Source organism: Notothenia coriiceps, unplaced genomic scaffold (assembly GCF_000735185.1).
Source record: "Notothenia coriiceps isolate Sejong01 unplaced genomic scaffold, NC01 NC01_scaffold00017404, whole genome shotgun sequence".
Classification (NCBI taxonomy): Eukaryota; Metazoa; Chordata; class Actinopteri; order Perciformes; family Nototheniidae; genus Notothenia; species Notothenia coriiceps.
The window spans coordinates 63397-84175 of NW_011350105.1; the positions used below are offsets into that span (position 1 = coordinate 63397).

At 39.4% G+C, this 20779-nt stretch overlaps 1 protein-coding gene across 1 annotated transcript in view; it reads left to right on the top strand.

Annotated features, from left to right (window-relative positions):
* Positions 1-71: 71 nt before the first annotated feature.
* The window catches only part of LOC104950372 (1,4-alpha-glucan-branching enzyme-like), a 36345-nt gene continuing 15637 nt past the window's right edge, over positions 72-20779 (top strand). The window contains exons 1-6 of the mRNA XM_010776890.1: positions 72-220; positions 9547-9662; positions 10685-10812; positions 11096-11194; positions 19502-19612; positions 19695-19866. Coding sequence (XP_010775192.1) covers positions 9590-9662; positions 10685-10812; positions 11096-11194; positions 19502-19612; positions 19695-19866 — 583 coding nt within the window. The 5' untranslated portion in view covers positions 72-220; positions 9547-9589. The remainder of the gene's footprint in view (positions 221-9546; positions 9663-10684; positions 10813-11095; positions 11195-19501; positions 19613-19694; positions 19867-20779) is intronic.

Here is a 20779-nt window from a genome sequence, read left to right on the forward strand (position 1 = left end):
TCGATGGGCATTGTTGGTGCTGCTGATGTCGTTCCACAGCCACGGCCCTCACAGAACAGCGGAGGACTCGCCTGGGGCAATCTTGTGCTGCTGGATGTCGTTCACAGCCGCCTCACGAACTCGGAACGCTGATACGCTTGACGGCTCCGCTCGTGACTTCACTCTCACCCAGGGGGGGAGCACAAAGCTGTGGGACAGCCGCTCTTGTCAACTACTCAAGGCGTACCCACCGTCTGATTCAACAGTTTACTGTGACATCATCTTTAGGTTTGTTTTGGTACAGTATGTATGGCTTTCGGTTGAATGCACAAGATGTTCCAGTCCTTAAAGGTCACCTATGTGCAAAAATCCCACTTTTTCATGTCTTTTAATACATAACATGTGTCCCCTCTGTGTAAAGAGTTTCTGAAAGTTTCAGGAAAAAAAATATTTGCACCACTTTTGTCGTCCTGATTCATCTTATATACAAAACCTGTCTGAAAATCAGCTTGATCAGATTTTGGCCACTTTATGATGTCATAACGAATTTTTGGCTTGTGTAACCATTAGCCAATAACCAACCAAGGTAACACCTCCCCACCTTATCACCTGAATCTCCACCTAGAGCACCATTTTGTTCTTTTAAACGCAGAGGGGCGTGGAGAGTGGCTCCTTATTTTCATCTAAAGTAACAGACAGAGAATCAGCACATTTGAAACGAGGCTGAAACAGAAGGGTTTATGGGATGCTGCAATGCATGATCTGTTTGGTATTTCAGCCAAACACTTCAGAGACATGTTTGTATGTATATGAGACCTATAATATATTGAAGAAAAACAGTATTATAGGGGACCTTTAAAAGGTTGAACTTTAAAATAAACTTATATGAGATATGTTGGTCAAAATGTAATAAGACATTTATTCATGTATGCTTCACATTAAGATGTATAATCAACACCAACTGTTTTAGCATTAGGTATCTGCATCAAAACATGTTGTGCATGGATAGGTTTGGTGATTTGAATCAAAGCATACTGTATGGTTTAAACTTGCATGAAGTCTATTTATGGCATTAGTATTGCAAACCGCAATTTAAGTTGAGCAATAACAACTCATCATGAAGTATTTTCTAGAAGTTTCTTATTACATAAGCTCTTTTGTATAAAGAAAGTTGTGCTATGTAAAAAAAATTCACATTCTAATTTCTTCCTGCTTCACAGTAGCAGTTCTAACGTACCTGCTGTTTATTTTGTGTTAGTCACTGTACACCTGCATTACACCAGCACGGCGGGACTTCTTTCCTTTTGTATTTGACTTGATGCTACTCTAATTTTATTGCAATTAAATCCGACATTCAGTTTTTTTCAGAGCCTTTTAGTGGGGTCCAGAATATAAAAGCCAGGAAACTGCTACTGATCACAGCAATTTCAACTCCACATTATACTATGGGGATTAAAAGCTGCATTTAAATGTTACATATGATACTAAACTCATGAAAGAGACTTAAAAAGAACCGTTGCTGCATCAGATATGTTTACCTTTGAAAACAAGGCTGATGAATGAGCCCTAATATTTAGGGGCTTCACAATTTATAATAAAAATGTATTAGCAGCATATGAAGGGATTGATAAATGAGTCCAAATAGGAGATGACATACCACTCTTTATATTCACTCAGACTATCTGATAAAGCGTGATGTGTTCAAGGTCAAAAGCGAGACATGATCTAAAAATGACAGATTACATCGCTCACCAAAATGGCCATGCAGTCAGATTTGCTGTTAATCTGATATTCCTAAGGCGTAGAATGGGTTATTAATAGTGAATGTAAGTTTCCTCAAATGCTCTTGATTTTACCTTTTACACATTGGGCCAGACAGGTGTTGAATTTTAATGCATTATGAGTAATGGTTTGATGTTTCAGTGTTGGCAGTCTTTGGCAAAGCTCATATGTTCAGCTAATTAGAAAAGTGTGAGGGAAAACTTGGAAGGCCTTAAGTCTGCAGGCTCTGCTGGTGCTTAGTGTACACCAAAAATATTGATTGGTGTTGTTGTAGGCCCTGTTAATTAAGCGTCTCTTCTCTTGCCTCTGTACCCAGAATATGATCCCAGAGCACATTAAAGAGGAACAGCCACTGTTGAGTGTATCAAATGCCTCTTTTCAAGCTCGCTTTTAATAAGCGTGTGTCGTGGTGCAGCAGTTTCTAATACATTATACAATGTTTAGTGTCAGGCAAGGGGGCTATAATAAGAGAACAAGGTTCTTCTTTCATTACTTATTGAACTCTCCTCATATCCGAAGCACTCATTAGATACGAAGCAGACATGTGCCGCGACTGGGAGGCATATGAAGAGTCATTTGTAAAAGCCCAAAGGGGCGCTGCAATGTCACAGCCGGTTCATTTGTCTTCTCTGCCTCTCACCGCTTGTTTGGTCGTGTCAAGATTTTTTGCTACCCCCTCTGGAAGGAAATGAACCTCAGAGGCTAGCCCTGATCCTAGTGTGAAACACAGGCTGCTTTTAATCAAGCAGCAGCGCTATCAGCCATCACAGTCCGACCATGATGTTCTTATTAGGTTGACAGAAGCTTACTGATACTGGCTATCGAGGCGAAGATGCTGCCTCTTCTGCTCCACTTTCACTTCTGCATCTTTATCAAGGAGAGCCTTTTTTCTTGTTTAGTTTGTATGTGTTTCTCTTCAACTTTGCCTCATAAAACATTCAGCTCACTCTGTAGAGAATGCTGTTTAGATAGAGGCCTGCTATCCAACTGGTACCTGGAGTTGCCTGAGTGAAATGTGTCTGCATTTTAGGACACATGCTGCAGGCGTTTACCCTTGCTGCCATTTTGGTTGGTGTTTGTCAGGAGGTTCTAGGAATAAGGAGCATTTGTGTCTGCTAACTAAATAGTTTAAATGGATGAATCATTTGGTATAATAGAGGAATAGGTAATACATTATTTGTTTGGAGCATTTCAGCTGAAAAATGTCCTTGAAACATAATAGGGTATTTTACTTGTAAATCAATTGGCCATTGGATAAATACTTTTTTATTTCCGTAATGAGGATGTGCACAAAACAAACAGATGGGTTTTTGCACTATTTGTTAGCACCTTTTTCCTTCATAAACCTTTTCAAAGATGTCAAAGTCACCTTGAGACGGTGACCGAGTGAATGGAGCCAGTGGTTGATTCAGCGTGTTCGGGGTTGGCAGCCAGAGGAGCCTTTCTGCAGCTCAGGGCCTTCAGATGTGTGGGTTCCAAAAAGCTTGATGTGGGCTTGTTCTGTAATCCCCCCACCTCTCTCAGGATCATTTGCATCCATTTTTCATCAATCTTTGTGTGAATTCTTAAGATATGAAAAATAGGCCCAGGGCCAGGCTTTAAAAAAAAAAAAAACTCTTCTTAACTCTTCTCCGTGTTCTCATGCTGACACATCAGCTCTGAGTTTGAGGACCAAGGAGCAATAATTCTCTCTTTGACAAGATTATTCTATGCGTGTCTTTTTATTATGTTCAAATATGTGTTAATGATGTGGGGATGGGGCATTATAGATAGTGAATATTTCTGTGAGTCTGTGCTGCATTTGATTTTAAATGAATGAGGACAAAAGATAGTTTATAGACACTCACTGAATGAGATTAGCACTGCTTGGATTGAAAGTATGTTATACTGTATGAGGGCTCAAATAAAGCAGAATCAAATTATTTATGTTCTCTCATGTATGATATTGTGCTAAATCCGTTGATCATAGTACATTTTTGTGTCTATGTAACCCTACTCTCACTCCTATAAAAAGGATCTTATCCCGGGGTATACATTTCATTATGAAAAGCTAGTCATGTATAATATTGTAGTCTTTATTTTACAGTACAATAACACTTATCTTAAATAGAACAAATTATGGAGCAGATATTTCTTCATTGGCATGACTTTTAACGGTGTGAGAACTATTTCTTTTTGTATTCTTAGATTTTGGGCCTACAGTGTGCCAGATAAACAGTCTTTAGATAGATAGATATAAATATTAAAACTGAACCAGTAAAGTCATTTAGGAAAGCAAAGAATCTTCAAAATGATAAATGTCAGGATTTCATTTTAAAGAAAATTGATCGCTTCCTCCCTTTGGACCTTCCATACTTGGGCCAACTTTGGACTGTAGTTGTGGCCAGGCTGCTGTCTCATCGGTCAATAAACTCACATTTGAAATGTCAACTCAGTCCAAATTCAGTCATTTGAGTATTTAGTACCCATGAGTTATTCCCCTGCCCCATCAAGTCACACAGCAAGGAGAAAATCTGTTTTTCCCCTCTGGTGAGCTCCAGCTAATGAGCTCAGCTTAGCTGGAGGTGTGCATGGTGGCTGCTTGGAGCTCCCTGTGGTGCTTCCACTAGGTGCTGGATGGAGCCAGTGGATAGGAACATATAGCAGCTTTGCACCTTCATGCCCCTCACCCCTTTAAAACTATGTGACAAATGGCAAAAAAGTACCATGCAGTAATATGTGCAAAAACCTTTCTGCAGTCAGCGTTTGAGATGAAATGAACTACCTCTTGAAAATACATTTTATATTTTCAATAAAGACATGTTTAAGTGCTAACTGCAATTTTAATCAGAAGGCAATGACCTTAAATAAGTAGATTTATTTTCAGTGGAGAGAGATGTTGAATCAATCATTTTCTCATTTATTTCGCATCATACTGAGAAATTATTTTTACATGGTTTTCAAGCTTTGCGAAATCTGGCTAGTGAATGTTTTATTTCCAAATAATGAAGCTAGAAAGCAAGCAGACTTCAATTGGCCTCAAATCCCATACTAGTCACTAATACTGAAATGTCATCTGCTGTGGCTCTTCTATTTCACCAACCCTGGGGGCTGTTACTCCCTCAGCTAAGCCTGTAAGGCTGCACCCGCCCACATGACCAGAAGGTTTTGATCCATCTCTTTTTGTAATTAAGCAAATTGTTGGCATATTGCAACTTGAGATGGTGGTGTTGGCCAGCCATAGGGTGACCAGATGAGAATGAGTGAAATTTGGGACCGGGGAGTTGCATGGTGGTTCTGGTCATGGTGCCATGGTGGGCGTAGTAAACATAATAATCCCTTACTGCCCAACAGCCATAAAATATGTGTTCTATACATACTAACTACAGTATATGTGGGCAACACTAGAATCATGTTTCATAACAATCACTATTTATTGTTTTATTTGGTTATAGCTGATCAAATCTCAGCTTTAGTCAAGTTTTTGGGGAATATACGGAGGGATTGTTGTACCCCTTGCTCAGGTACAGCAAAGGCACAATGCACAAAATATACAAATAGACAGAATACAAAAGTTGAATGGGCAGGTAAAGCCAATAAATCAAATAAATAATTAAAGAAAGCACATACATGTATAAACCGAAAGTGATTCCCAATGCCATTATTCTGCTTTTATAAATGTATTGCACAGGGGATAAAATACTTTATCCTTAATACCCTTAAGGGTAAGGGTTTGGTCACCCTTACCATCCAGCTAACTAAATGTCCAGTTATAATTTTGGATACATACCGATTATTATATCAAAAAGTGGTCATTCTTTTTCAAAAGAGATGTTTTTTTGAGAACATCCACCTTGAAAGATATCCTCCAAAACTAAAATATAGCCCTCCAGGGAAAACTCAGTGGGGGCAGAATTGGCCTGCCACACTGCAATTGAATTCTGAAGGCAGCAAGTACAAGGTGATACTAATTACAGGTTGCTAAACAAACAGTTTCACAGGCAGCAGAATATCCCTGGATGCCGAGCGAAAGCAACTAGATGCCAGGCAGCCTTAAGAATGCCAGACAAATGGCAGATATCTGACACAAAGCACTGCAACACAGGGACAGTCTGTCAGGAAGCTAGATGAGAGTTTACCCTGCCAGGCAGCCAGCATCACCAGACTGCCTACAGCACTGCTTATGTGATACAGCCGTATAAAGCTGTTTTTCTTATACATATTTGTATTTTCAGACACAAGTTGCTGATAGGATGAAGGAACCTTGTTTTACCAGACTAAGGCCGATTTAAAGGAAGGATATGTGACACCTAACACAATTTAAAATGTCTATCTTTATTCACAAAAGTAATAGCAAAGACATTATACAACATCAGCAAGTCATATCCTTCAAGGACCTGCGGTGCAGCATATGTGTATTTAATGTACCCACCACAAGCTGGATGAATTATTCCATGACTGAATAAATAAATAATTCAAACCTCAACCAAGAATTGCAAATTCATTTCAGGTGTCGCTCCTGTCAATTTCTCTGTCCTGGATGCATTAATGGCTTCAGGGATTGGAGAAAAGTTTGTAATGCCTTAAATGAGGCACCTTATTTGTCCTTTTTGGTGCAACAAATGCACACCATCCATCTGGCTGTCGAGCATCGTTGTTTGAGCATCACATTTCTTGTGGAATGACCTGTCAGCTTCTTTAAATTATTTGGTCTTATCTGCAGTTACCTGTGATGTTGTGAAAACAGGGACTAAAATCTTTTTCTCTGCCATCATGACAAATGCCTTGACCCCTTATGCAAAATTGAATTGTGGAAAGGCAGAATGCTTCCATATCTGCTCTGCTGCAACAGAACACATATACCACAATATGGGTCACAGTCATGTTCAGCTGGAGGCGGAAATGAGCTCTGATAAGGAGCAACTAAGCATGAAGGTGAGGTGAACAAATCGTGTTATTTGTATTGACTTGTCAGGGGCTTTTGTAGCAGTGTGTACTTGCAGTAAAAAAACAACGACACATATGATAGATTACCTTATTTGACTCTACAAGCAGCAATATTAGAGCTTTACTCTATTAGAGCTCCCTAACCAGGTTGCACTGTCATTGCTGTGCTTTAGCATGAGGACAGTGTAAGATACAATTTGATTTTGTATCAACACCACAGGCCGAATGATAACTTAATTGAGCTGCATAGATAAGCAGCGTATTGCATCGAGTATAAAGATCTAACTTTCCCACTGTAATTGGACTTGATGATGAATGGCATTGTGGGTCCTAATGTGGCAGTATGGTTTCATCCTGGGCCTCTGGCTCTCACTGGCTATTATCTCCATCCCATGAGGATACATTGTGTCTGAGCCTTTGTTGGCTCTGCGCAGTGGAGTGGAGGACCTAATCTATTTATCACAGGGTCTGCGTGACCACCCAGCCAGGCTGCTATATCGGATCATAGCAGGCTCCCTTGTGCTCTTCCTCAAGGGAAGGAGCAAGCGCCAATGTAACATGCAGCTTCACACCTGTCAAACAGTGCTGAGGTTGGTCATCCCTGAGGAATGGAGCACAGGAGGCGAAGCATTCATATGTATTTTTGTGTCACGGCTTACTCGGCCAAAAATACATTGGATTTTGTCTTTTGCCATAGAGAATGTAATCTTTAGCATTTAGTGTCGGAGCATTCAGAGGGGGGAATCAATTATCTGATTGAAAGAGGAGGTGTTATTGAGAGCGAGGGTTGTGTAGTGTTTGGATGGATTTTTGTACTTTGAGATGTTATTGAAGCGTTGTTGAAGCATGAATCTGGGACTCCTCGCTGCTTCACCGACTTTCTGACATGATGAAATTGCATCATTGAAGCAAAACATGTTGGATTGCCCCTCAGTGTGGTGTCACAACTGAATAAAATAAACCTAAATAACATTCTGTGTCTAACTTTTGTAATTTAGGGTCTGAATGAGGTTTGTAAATTGCTACAATTACATTCAAGAAGCAAGAAAAAATCATTCATTATCAATTTACATTTAAAATTATGCAAATCATTCAAATTCAGCCTTTTCTCAACAGCATCATTTGTGGACCCCTCCATTATATCTAGGCATGGAGAGTACATAGTACAAATAGTTTTCACAATTTCCTATAAGGCAATGTTTTGTATTTTATTTTATTTTTTTTCAAATCCAATCAAAATAAATTGTGAAAAATAACTTAAGTGTCCAAGTCCTGTATTGCTTTAACTGATCCTTTATTTTTTTCATAGAAATGCCATGGATAGCATCTTCTCACAAAAATAGAAAATGTATTTCGATACATCCAGGTACACCAGACACACATCATTACAGCCATGGTTAGAGCTGAGTGTACGGAGAGCACAGTTTAATCAAGTGTCATGCATGTGTCATTGGCCTGAAACCACTGTGCCTCGCTGCTGCTTTCCAGCACGACGTCCATGTGTACAATGTTTAATTTGGTGCTCATTACGCACACTGCAGAGAGACAACCAAATCTTAAGTTTTAATGGTGTTTCCATGGCAACCCGCCACTAAAGCGGGAAGAGTTGAGGTGCGTAGTGTACTTTGCCTTGAGTGGCTGCTCACATCCCGATGACTCTCCCATTGCTCAAAAACGGGGGCCAGGGCCATTTATGGAATCCACCTCCTCCAGTCTCCTCCAGCGCTGCTCAGCCAACAGGCGCAGAGAACATTGTCATGATTTTTAGAACACCATGGGCCATAGAAACCCCAGATTAAATTACACTTCATATTAAGGTAGCTTGTTCTGGTTTGTAGGAGCATTTGCGCTCTCTCATAGGACAGAGGAGCTCGTCATACGTTGAAGATGGTTGCCAAACGGCAGAGTAGTACAAATACTTCGTTACTGTACTTAAGCACATTTTTCTGGTACCAGTACTTTATTCCAATACTTATTTTTCTGACAACTTTTTACTTTTACTTCTTACATTTTTAACACAAATACCTGTACTTTTACTTCTTACATTTTCATTTACAACAGGTTTGTTACTTTAGTTTTAATCTGTGTGGCGTGATCATTATTATTTAGAGTCACTGCGTGCCTTTTAACACGATCTGTGTATCCTTAATTTCCTGGTCTTCTCTAAAGAAGAGGGAACAATGAAAACGTTGTCATGTTGCCGTTGTTCAGCATGGAAACATTCATTAGCTAACAATGACATTATTGTTCTATTAATATAAAGGGAGGTCAGGTACTCTTTAAAACAGTTGGTAGTTATGGGTACTTTTTATTTAAGTACATGGTTCTTTACGTTTACTTGAGTAAAGACGTTTAGTCAGTACTTCTACTTTTACCAGCGTATTTTTTTTAAAGGAGTATCTGTACTTCTACTTGAATAAAGGATGTGTGTACTTTTGCCATCTCTGCCAAAGGGAATGTAAGCATGGTGTTCACCCAACTGTAGCATGAAATCCTATCAATTCAAATACCTCAGGATGCGCCGGGTTATACTAAATGCTTGCCCAGTGGTCATGCGAGTGGTCTGATGGAAATCGGGAAACTTGAAAAATAAACCACTGATTTACTAATCCTGACAACGGGATACGTGACAGACGCCGCCCTCTCTAATGTGTAGTTAATGAAAACACCATCTCCTGTCACTGACACTCCATCTCCAACATAATGGAGCTTTGGATATCAATATGGGAATGTCCTGTAGCGGTGAAAATTAATTTCTGGTGTGTAAAGTGCATGATGAGATGTGTGAATAATTCACAGCTTCTTGTTGATCTGACCTTGAGTGTTTGTGTGTGTGTGTCTGTTTGTGTGTTTTGCTAGCTGGGAAGTGCTGCGGTTCCTTCTGTCAAACCTACGATGGTGGATGGATGAGTACGGCTTTGACGGCTTCAGATTTGATGGTGTTACTTCTATGCTGTACCATCACCATGGCATGGGTAAGTTTGGTTTGTTTGCATCTTGTACTTCAGGACTGAAGTGTGTGTGTAAAGCATGTCATCATCCTCTCTTTTGAAACATGCAGTGTTGTATGTACCAGAGACTTAAGAATAAGGAGTTTTGTTGAGAGGTTTGACAGTTCCCAGACATCATGCCTGAAAATCTTGCTTCAATAAAAAAATAAAAGGTCACAAAACTGTAACTCTTGCCCCATGAATTAACCACAGTTAGAAACATTTTCCAAGTTATATTTTATATATAAATGCAGTTGAGTGAAAAAAAAAAAGAAATAAACTAGGCAGAACAGCCACTAAAGCCTTGTTGACAAAACATGTTCCTAAAAAGTATTTTCGAATAGGGTTGATTTTCTGACTGAAGTGTTCCATTTCTTCTGCTACAATGCTGTCTGATTGACAGATTTCAAGCAATTATTCATTGAGGAAAGCCAATCAAATGAAGCGATGATTTCATGTTTTTAAAAGGATGAACAGTTGTTGGCATATCAATGTCCCAGCAAAAGGATGAATCAATCAAGACAACTTGTTAATGTTAACATGGATTCAAGTATGCATAATACATGTTCAACTTTGCAAGGAAATGCATTAAGCATGTATGTCAGGACTTCTTGATGCACCTAATGCTTTGTGGTGATTGCATACATTTTGAATTCTTGTTCTGGGAGCAACAGATATAAAAAGGGACAAAAACACCAGAAATAATACTCAAGGTTTTATGTTAATGTGTGTATCATAACTCTCTTTTAATATCCTACAAGTACTTGTATTATTTACAAGTACTGATATTTGTTTACAACCTCTAAAGTGGCATCTTACTGTGCAGCACTTGAGAGGAGAGTGAATCAACGCATAGTTTCTAAACTGAAAGAGCATTACTTTTATGATTTATTGTTGAGGACTTTTTAGAAAGAAAGTAAAACAGTATCAACACTTCTAAAAAACCTTCATTCTTTTTTTTAAAGTGGAAAACATGAGTGTTGAATGTGTGGGTGTTTACTCCTCAGGCGGAGGCTTCTCAGGGGACTATAGCGAGTACTTTGGCCCACAGGTGGATGAAGACTCTTTGGTCTACCTGATGCTTGCCAATCACATACTTCATACCCTGTATCCCGACTGCATCACTGTTGCAGAGGTAAAAACACACCTTCAGCATCCACTTACTGCCCAAAGCTACTCTTAATTAAGAGCACTTATTAGTTAGGCATAGATTACTTACTTATTCTTAGGTGTAATTAAGAAGTAGAGCAAAATAAAATGGGATGTCACTCTTTTTTTGGCCTGTGATGTAGGATTTGTTGCCCTCTAATGTGTGAGTTTTAGAGTGGTGTTGGTGTGATCTTGGCAGACTTATGGGGGAAAAAAACGTGTGCACATAAAGGGAGGATGTGAAATGAAATAGTGTGACTTCTCTGCAGGATGTGTCAGGAATGCCTGCTCTCTGCAGGGGAGTGGAGGAGGGAGGACTTGGCTTTGATTACCGACTGGCTATGGCCATTCCTGACAAGTGGATTCAGGTAACATGATTTACTTCTTATTCATGCTCCAAGTTTATTTAATATCTAAAAAAAATGTTTCATAAATACAGACATACCGTCAAACTTTTGGGCTCCATATAACTTTTGTGAATACCGTCACGCTGGTTAAATTCTCCTCAATTCAATCATTCAGTTTATTTTACGCAGCAAAGTAACTGGTTCAGATTAATGACATAGTAAACAAGAAGAAAAAAGTGGTGTCTCCCTACCTTTTTTGAAGGGGTCTTTTAAGTTCAAATATGTATCCATTCTTCAAGTATTTGTATTCCTTAAGTCCGTAAAGGGCCACCGATGAAAGGAATCAAAACATTTTATACCGCAGGGAAGAAACTGGAGGCTGTAAACGGGGATGAAAGACAAAGTCAATGACAGGGCATGTTAGGAGGCATTAAACACTCTTGTGCTATATTACAGCTGAGCCAGTTGCTAAGCATCTGAGCCTTTTAAGAAGCTATCAAGAGCATAACATCTCAAGGAATATAGTGACAGGAGGAGGTTGCCCTGTGTTTGTACGCTGTTGTGCTTTGTTGTAACTTATACAGCGGAGATGCCTGAATACACATAGAAACTCAATGTAACATATACTGTAGTTAAAATAGGAGCTCACTGTAAGTGCTTCTATGCTCGGAAAGGTTCTTCTTTACACCTGCACAATACAGTCATTGACAAGAAACTACAACAACCTGCACAATGGACTAAATTGCATAATAATCTGAATTGATTATTGAATGGTACAATCATGGACTATCTTTGTGAAGCTTAAAATATTCATTTTGATTTTACTCTTTGCCAAATAAATATTCAATTATGTTAACTTGTATTGGGTGATGTTATTGCATTAGCTTGCATTATATTTTATATTATATTATACTACTTTATTTAGCGTTCACTACATTTAAACATTGATAGTACTGGGCATAGATTGCTTGCTGTACTGAAATGAATTCCTTTGGTTCAATAATAAAGATACTGTACTATAACATATTAGATTCAATAATTTTCTTATTATATATAAAGCTATTATATATGTTACATTACATTACATACACTTTTATCCAAAGGGACTTCCATACTCAATACTGTGGGCAATCCCCACAGGAGCAATTTGGGGTGAAGTGTCTTGCCCAGGGACACAAAGACATGCTGACTACAGTGGGGTTTGAACCTGTGCCCCCCTGATCCAAACGCCAACGCAGTAGGCCACTGCGCCACACGCCTATGTTACAATATTTGTGGACTGCCTTGTTAAACTCTGATGTTCTATAATATAAAACTTTCATTTTCTTGAACCTGCCTCAACTCCTCAATGGGCTTCACATTAATTTATATTTAAGTAATAAGTTAAAAAAAAAAGTATGTTAAAAACGCATATAAAAATATAATATTTAGAGTAGAATAATACATAAAAAAGGTTTTATATAATGCAAGTCCAAACCGATTCATACTGACTACAAGGACTATGAAAAAAGTGGTGATATATATCTATATCTTTTGGAGCTAACAAAATTCCATTTCAAAGAAACATGTAAAATACCTTTAGTTCTACAGTCATAATGCCACATTCAAAGTTAATCATATCACAGATTTAGACAGGCCACATTTATATCCTTGACATCTTTAGCTATTAAATAGCTCTTTCTTGTTTTAAATCAAACTGATGAAGGTCTTTGTGCTTTTTCTAAAGCAGTGCTAATTTATTTTTCTTGTTTTCCCTTCTTAATCCTACCTGCTGTGCATGCAATGGGAAGGTCATTATGTATCCCTTCAGACAGAGTTATGAATAAATGATGGAAGAGACACAACTGTTATTAAAAATAAAAGCAGTAAAAGAAAGACAAGCCTCGCATGTTAACTTAAAGGTCATCTAGTCACTCTTCCAAGATGAAATTAATGTTGTATTTTGTTTTGTGTAGGATTTGAATAGGCTGACATTCACCTTTTACATTTCACTTTGATTCACATTTCCGTCTGTAATGTCTGTCCTTGGGGTGGCTTTACATAATGGAGTTTGAATTCAATGCTCTGTTAATTGTTCCCAACCAGTAGACAATCAGAACAGCTGAGGATCAGGGACACTCTCCACAACAAACCTCCCTGAACGTTTATCAGACTCCACTCATTCACGAGTAGAGAGGATCATTTGAGCTATAATGACATTCAAGAATAAAGGGTCAACTTTTCCACTCATACAGCAGGCACAGTAAGCTGTGGAGACGTTTGGAAAATGTTATTTTAAATTGAAACATTATGAATTTGACATGAATATATTATATTGAATGGCAATTGAGAATGACAGTTTATAGTCCTGAAATCCAGACATTCATTTAGTGACTTCAACTTATCAATGTTTACAGTGTTATTTGTGAAGGGGCTATTATACCGAACATTATGTGCTAATTTTATGGGGCTTTACAGTCTGTGTTCACCTCAGTGCGAATGGAGTTTTGTTAGTTTGATCTACGAAGATACGTCATAGCAGTGTATAAAGCTGAAATGGACAAGCTTTTACAAGAATATAATGTGAAGTCTGCTTTTTATTGCTTTTATTCTTTTGCTCTCTTAAATTACCTTATCGTTGTTTTTTATTTGCTTCAATTTAGTTGTGTTTGTCCTATACTATAGCAGTAGAGTCATAACTGTTTGACATATTAATAACATGGTCTTTTACCTTGAGTTTAACTTATATTGTATGCTATGTACTTAGGACAAACCGGTTTGGAAGAGTGAAGTATTGTAGGTAAATGCTGTTTTGGGCTGACCAGTTTTATTCACTGTCAATTTTTCTCTGTTTGTTCAAGGTTAACATCAGTTATGGTGTACACAGCATACGGTAGCGCTCTTTACTCTGCTCTATTTCAGATCAAATGTAAACAAGGGGTATATACGTACATACAGTATAAAATATCTAAATACCTGAGAGATTTTTAGAACATTTACATGGTGGTCCCAGTATCATGCAGTATTAATGACAATAGTACAAATACATTTTATTTTTTAACAGCAGGAAAAACTTGAATATGTAATATCAGTGATGCATTAATATCCACCGCTGCTTCAGACTAGATGGGAAATTCTGGGCGCCAAATGTTCTCCGTCCTTCAACAACAACAGTTGAAGCACCCTTTAGCTTGCTCTTCAGCCCAAACTGCCACTGTGAAAGTATTTAATGGCCCACAATGGGAAAACATTGTTGATAACTGCGCAGCCACCAGATATGAAAGTCCATACTTGTGTGATGCTGATTTCGAGGAGTAGCACAGACATAAGTGCATTCATACTGAGCCATGCAGAGATAAATAAAGAATATAACATGTATTTCCTTATCTGAAACTTGCTGTGATGTCTAATGTCCTGCCGTACATGAGCAGAACTTTTTTCCGACCTTGTTTTGGAGCAATGTTTGACTCTATTGGAGAACTCCATGGATTTGATGTGCTCTGGATCGGTTCAACTCCTAATGTATTTTTTTGATCCCCTTGGTGTTTCCTCAAAGCCTGTATTAGTAAAAATGTCACACATTCATCGCCAAACACTGTGGTTTTATAAAATAAGCAAGCAATACTTCAGAGAGCACATTTGTAGCAAAGCAGGCAAGCAGCAGGTTATCTCTGGAGATGTGTCTGTCTGTGCTGGCTGCAAAGGGGTGTGTGTGTGTGTGTGTGTGTGTGTGTGTGTGTGTGAGAGAAAAAAATAAGGTAAACTAACTAAACAAATTGTGAACAAAACTAACATTGCTTTTTATTTCAATTTAAGGCGAGACACGGCAGGCAAAAACATCGTTTTTGTGTGTGTGTGTGTGTGTGTGTGTGTGTGTGTGTGTGTGTGTGTGTGTGTGTGTGTGTGTGTGTGTGTGTGTGTGTGTGTGTGTGTGTGTGTGTGGAGGACTTTTCTTTTGATATTTGAGGGGAAATACTCTTTGTAGAAGGCCTAAATAGGTTATGTTCTCTACGATTTACATAACGCTGGGCAATTTTTTACACTAGCCCATATTCAAAGTTATATTTACTGATTATTTTTGTGAGAAAGCAGAGTGTGTGACCTCGGCGCCGCGTGCATCCTCTTGCACTACAGTTTCCTGTGTTTCTCGATGGGGGATGTCTATGCATCGTTAATCAAGTCTGTCTCTCACAGCGGTGGTTTTTACTCGGCAGCCAGGATGAAGGGAGGAGAGGAGAGGGGCAGAGGAAGGGAGAGGTGGAGAGGGAGGCATAGTCCCAGACTTGACCTTCCTCTGTGTTGCCTGCAAAAGCTGAGACGCAGCCTCCTCCACCATATCCAGAGGTTTCACAGGATTATCCTCGGGACGCCTCTGGAGAGGTTGCTGCTTTTACTTTTTCAAACAATATTGCCTGCTATGCAATATTCGTTTAGATACTTCCCGTCGTCCCATGTTTTATTTTTCAATTACATTTGTGGACTCCCTGCGGAAACATGGCGTCACATAAACTGTAAGGCTGGAGGGACGGCGAGCTAGAGGTGGAAAAATGCCTGTATTTCCGTGCAGGGGAGCATTCATATGAATATGCCTTGGCGTAGTCAGTGAAGTGCACTCAGAACTAGCCTTGCCTCTTCTCTCAGAGTGTCAATTAGGGAGGGATTTGAATGGGCTGAAGTGGAGCCTCCAGTGAGAGGTCTGTTGCAGAAAAGGAGACATGGAGCCAGAAGGGAAAGGCTTCCAAGAAGACAGACATACAGGCAGGAAGAAACAGAAGGAAATAGAAAGAGCAACATGGATGTTTGCTTATTTATAGATCCACATGTGCGCATCGATGAATCTCTCCCATTTCCTCAAGCAGGGCCTCACGCTGTGTTTGGTCCCCAGCATGACTGATTGATATGACTCATTTTCTGGCTGCAGAAGGCTGTTAGGAACAACAGGCTCTGAGAAATTAAGATATCCTAATGAGGACCAGATAAGGCGTAGAGCACACGTTTGGATGATTCGATCTGATTATGACCATAACATTCTGTCACTCCTAATGGATAATGTTACAAAAGCCCTCTAATTTAACAAGCACCCTTCCCTCCAGCTACAATAGATTGAGATGTAATTGAAACAATTAGAGTAGGAGGAAGTAGAGGGCTCGCTGGTGGCGGCAAGGAAAGGAGAAGGCGATGCAGAGAGTTCTCCGGTATCTCTCCGCTTCTCTCTTCAACTTGAGTGACCTCCGAGTCAATTGTCCCGATTTGTGTTTCTGTTCCTCCATTTATTTTTAATTGAATGAGAATATCAGTCTGCACAGCTCTCTCCTTATTAGTTGTAGGGGGGGGGGGAATCAATTTCTGGTCCGCACACTTGCTCTGTCCATCATACTGGAAACACTTTCAATTAACATGACTTAATAAAATGCAGGCTGCGGGCAGGCAATGATGGACTCCAGCTTGTTTATGTCAACAACTCGGGGGCTTCATCGGCAGCCTTTGAGGCTCGCCCACTCTTTTTGACCCCCCTCGGCCAAAGTCACCCTCCCCTTGACTCCTGTAAAGGCAGCATTTCAGTTTTCATCCCGCTTTATTTTTATTAGCTAATTGCACTCTGAAACCTCCCGTGTATGCTCTTAACTCGAACTGCGGGATTTAGACTCTTTACAGGAAAATCGCGAGGTGAGCTAAGGAGTGACTTTTAGCCTCCGGCGGAGACATCTGCATGGCCAGGGTTTTCATTCATTTCAAAAGAAGCCTTTGAAAATATAAATATAGGGAGACATTATCTTGATCCGTGGGATTGAGGGTCGCCCACTGCTCATCTCTGGGGTCAGTACTGTATATGTGAAAAGAGGATGTCCCCATAGCAATGCAAACACAGCACCTGTACTTGTGTTTGCAAAGACAGGAGAGGAAGGATGCTCGGGGCCAGCCACCGAATGTGAAACAAGAGCTTTACACCAAACAGCCTCTGAATCCTTCCCAGCACCATGTGATAGGCTCTTCAAGGAGCCACAGCATGTCAGTGGCAGCGAGATGACCTCATCCAGCTCCGCTAGATTTTTTTCTTATTTTATTTCTGGCTCTGCCTAATTAATCCCGGCACTCTGGTTGGCTCCTGACAGCAGGCTTGTAAAGTAAGATTTGTGCACTGCTCATTATCATTGATGAAGTGGAGTGTCAGTGGTGCCAGGGAGCTCGGCTGGTCGGGGCTGATGTGGGTGAGCTTCTGGTAGGGAAGTCGTCAACCCAGTCACTCTTGTCTCCGTTCCGACAGTCCCACTCTCAGATTAATTGCTCCCAGAGCACTTTTGCGGTTGAATTGAATTGTAATGATTCATAAGGAAGTGTAAAGTGTCTGATTGTACGTGGATGTGGAGGCGGCGGGGATGATCTCCGGGGTATAGCCTGCAGATTCAGTTGTTTGGCTTTTTATATTGAGCTGCTGGGGAAAATAGGAGGCAGCATTTAGAGGATTGATTTATTTTCAGCTATTGTAGCATTTTCAGTTTATTTGCAGGAAAGAAACGCTTTCAATGTATATGTTTACTGTTATATGAATAGATGGTCCATCATTCTACTAACTGAGTCTACCTTAACACAATACTTTTCATTTTGAATTGTTTTGAGAATAGAAACCTCTCAACCCATCTGGCCTTGATTATTAATTCATACTATTTCCAGTGATATTATTCCACCGTCTTTGGGTTATGTGTATCTGGCTGTAGCTACTTTATTATCTCTCCTACGTTTTTCTATCTTTTTTTCAATCGATTTTCCAACCTTGACTCATATTTCTCTAGATATGCAAAGACTTTTATTGACCTCTCTGTAGTACGGCCCTTTACCAATATACATTAACATTTAATATACAGTTTTAACTGTAAAATATTATTTTTTTAACACATTTAACTTACTTATATGCTAAGTATTTTACCTTTTCAATATATACCATATTGTTTTTTTATTTGATCTATGTACATTACATTGTTACGATCTTCTTGGGAAATATTTTACATAAGTCCCCTTTGCTATTGTCATGCTTTACATTTGGTTTATTGTATGTATTTACTGTCTGAATTTGTTCTTAAAATTAGGCGTCAAACTTAGCATCTGTCTTTAACATAACATTTGTAGTGACCACCAAAATTGGGATAAAAAAGCCTACATTATTATTCAAGTGTTATCATTTGCCCAAAAGAGAGGGGGAAAAGCACAATAAGAGGCACACTTTTCAAACCTTCTTTCAATTATATAATGTTTTAATTTGGCTTAATGCCATCAAAAAAGCAAACATTGAACTTTCCAGCTCATCTAGGGCGAATGGTTGTTGCTCAGGGTAAAACAGTCTGGCCCTGGTCACGCCCTTGGCTCAGACGGAGTTAAAAGGTCCGAGAATTTGCAGCACATGCAGATGAGATGTGCCTCGCTGAGGTTGTCTGGTGGCATTGGCAATGACTAATATGGCCACACAAGGCTAAGGTTAGGCAGAGTGAATGTGAACAGATGGTGATATATAGAGCGGGAGAGACTCCATTTAGGTGGACCAGCCAGTTCATCTCAGACATATTGATCGACAATTACCTTCTTTCCTCAGAGGATTATGGCTCTGCGAGTAATATAAAGGTTTCCTGCCATGTCAATCAACTGTCACAACAAATTCCACTGAGCAGACTCCAGCCTGTCACTGAGATGTGCTCTCCAACTCCCCCACCAACCAGCATGTCAATCATCAGTGGTTCTTGGAGGGCATAAACTCTGTTTTTTTCCATTCAGGAATGATATTGATACTCTGATCTCTCAAATATTAAATAATCTCCGTGTGGTTACCTTTACTGTGCCCTGTGCTCTTATTTGCTTGTTTAACTTTGAGTGATCAGGACTGTATAGCAGCACTGTGTGGGCATATGTTCTCAAGATGCTGGTTTAGGTGGCCCCTGTTATTTTCTGACCTGTAAAAATGCCTCCCGTGGCAGGAAGTCTGCATGTAGGCGGTCCACTGGCAGGGCATTGATTCCATGGTTGAATTTATTGTTGAATCCCTCCGTTTGGATGAGAAGCTTTGACCTTGCCCATCTCAGGTGGAGAGGGCTGATGCCTTACTACCCATAGGCTGTAGTGAAGTTATTAAAAACTCCATTACCACCATTCAAAGGTAGACATAACTCACAGTGCGGATGTAGAGATGTCAAAGCAGAGATTGATCTGAGAAAGAAGTGTAACCCAGAGTAAACTTACGAAAGGTAGAAAGAGTGCCAGAACTGAAATACTAAGCTTTAGACATCCGTCAGAGCCTGAATGGATCTCTCAGCTACACATCTATCATGGCCTTTTCAATAAACCCTCTCTGTCACTGTGTAGATCCTGAAGGAGTGTAAGGATGAGGACTGGGATATTGGCAATATCGTCCACACACTGACCAACAGGCGCTATGGAGAGAAATGCATAGCCTACGCAGAAAGTCATGATCAGGTAAGGTATTTTCTACAAGATCCCACTTCATAGAGTGTGGATTATCTTGCTGTGGGTCATAAAACATGTCCCTCCTCTCCAGGCTCTGGTTGGGGATAAGACTCTGGCCTTCTGGTTGATGGACAAGGAGATGTACACCAACATGAGCTCCCTGACTCCCATGACACCCATCATCGACCGCGGCATACAGCTGCACAAAATGATCCGCCTCCTCACTCATGGTCTGGGAGGAGAAGGCTACCTCAACTTCATAGGTGAGTGATCATGGAAACACACAGAAAATAACCTTACCACTACCTAAAAGTATACCATATAGAATACATAACATTTAGCAGTCTATTAGAAACATATAATGTTCCTTCTCCAGTGCAGGTACATTTCTGTGTTAATCCATTGACAAAAAATAATCCATAACAATGTATTACTTATTTTAATTACATGGAAAGCAAAAATGTGAGGAATTGCTTCTTTTCACTCTTGTTTGTAACTGTAAATGATGTAATTTTATGTTTTTAAAAACAAATATATTATTTAAAATAATGATTAAAAGATAAGCCTGTTGTAAAAATATAACGTATACCGGTACATTATATACTGTACTGTGACTAGGTTTTTGCATAGAGGAATTTTATTAACAGACATTCCAATCCCAATTTATCTTACAATATACATACTGTGTTTGTTGATTCAGCTCTCACATTGTGTGTCGCACAGTATGTATGTATGTATGTATGTATGTATGTATGTATATATACAGGACTGTCTCAGAAAATTAGAATATTGTGATAAAGTTCTTTATTTTCTGTAATGCAATTAAAAAAACAAAAATGTCATACATTCTGGATTCATTACAAATCAACTGAAATATTGCAAGCCTTTTATTATTTTAATATTGCTGATTATGGCATACAGCTTAAGAAAACTCAAATATCCTATCTCTAAATATTAGAATATCATGAAAAAGTATACTAGTAGGGTGTTCAACGAATCACTTGAATCGTCTAATTAACTCGAAACACCTGCAAGGGTTTCCTGAGCCTTGAAAAACACTCAGCTTGGTTCAGTAAACTAAATCACAAGTATGGGGAAGACTGCTGATCTGACTGCTGTCCAGAGGACCGTCATTGACACCCTCCATCAGGAGGGTAAGACACGCCAAGGCACACA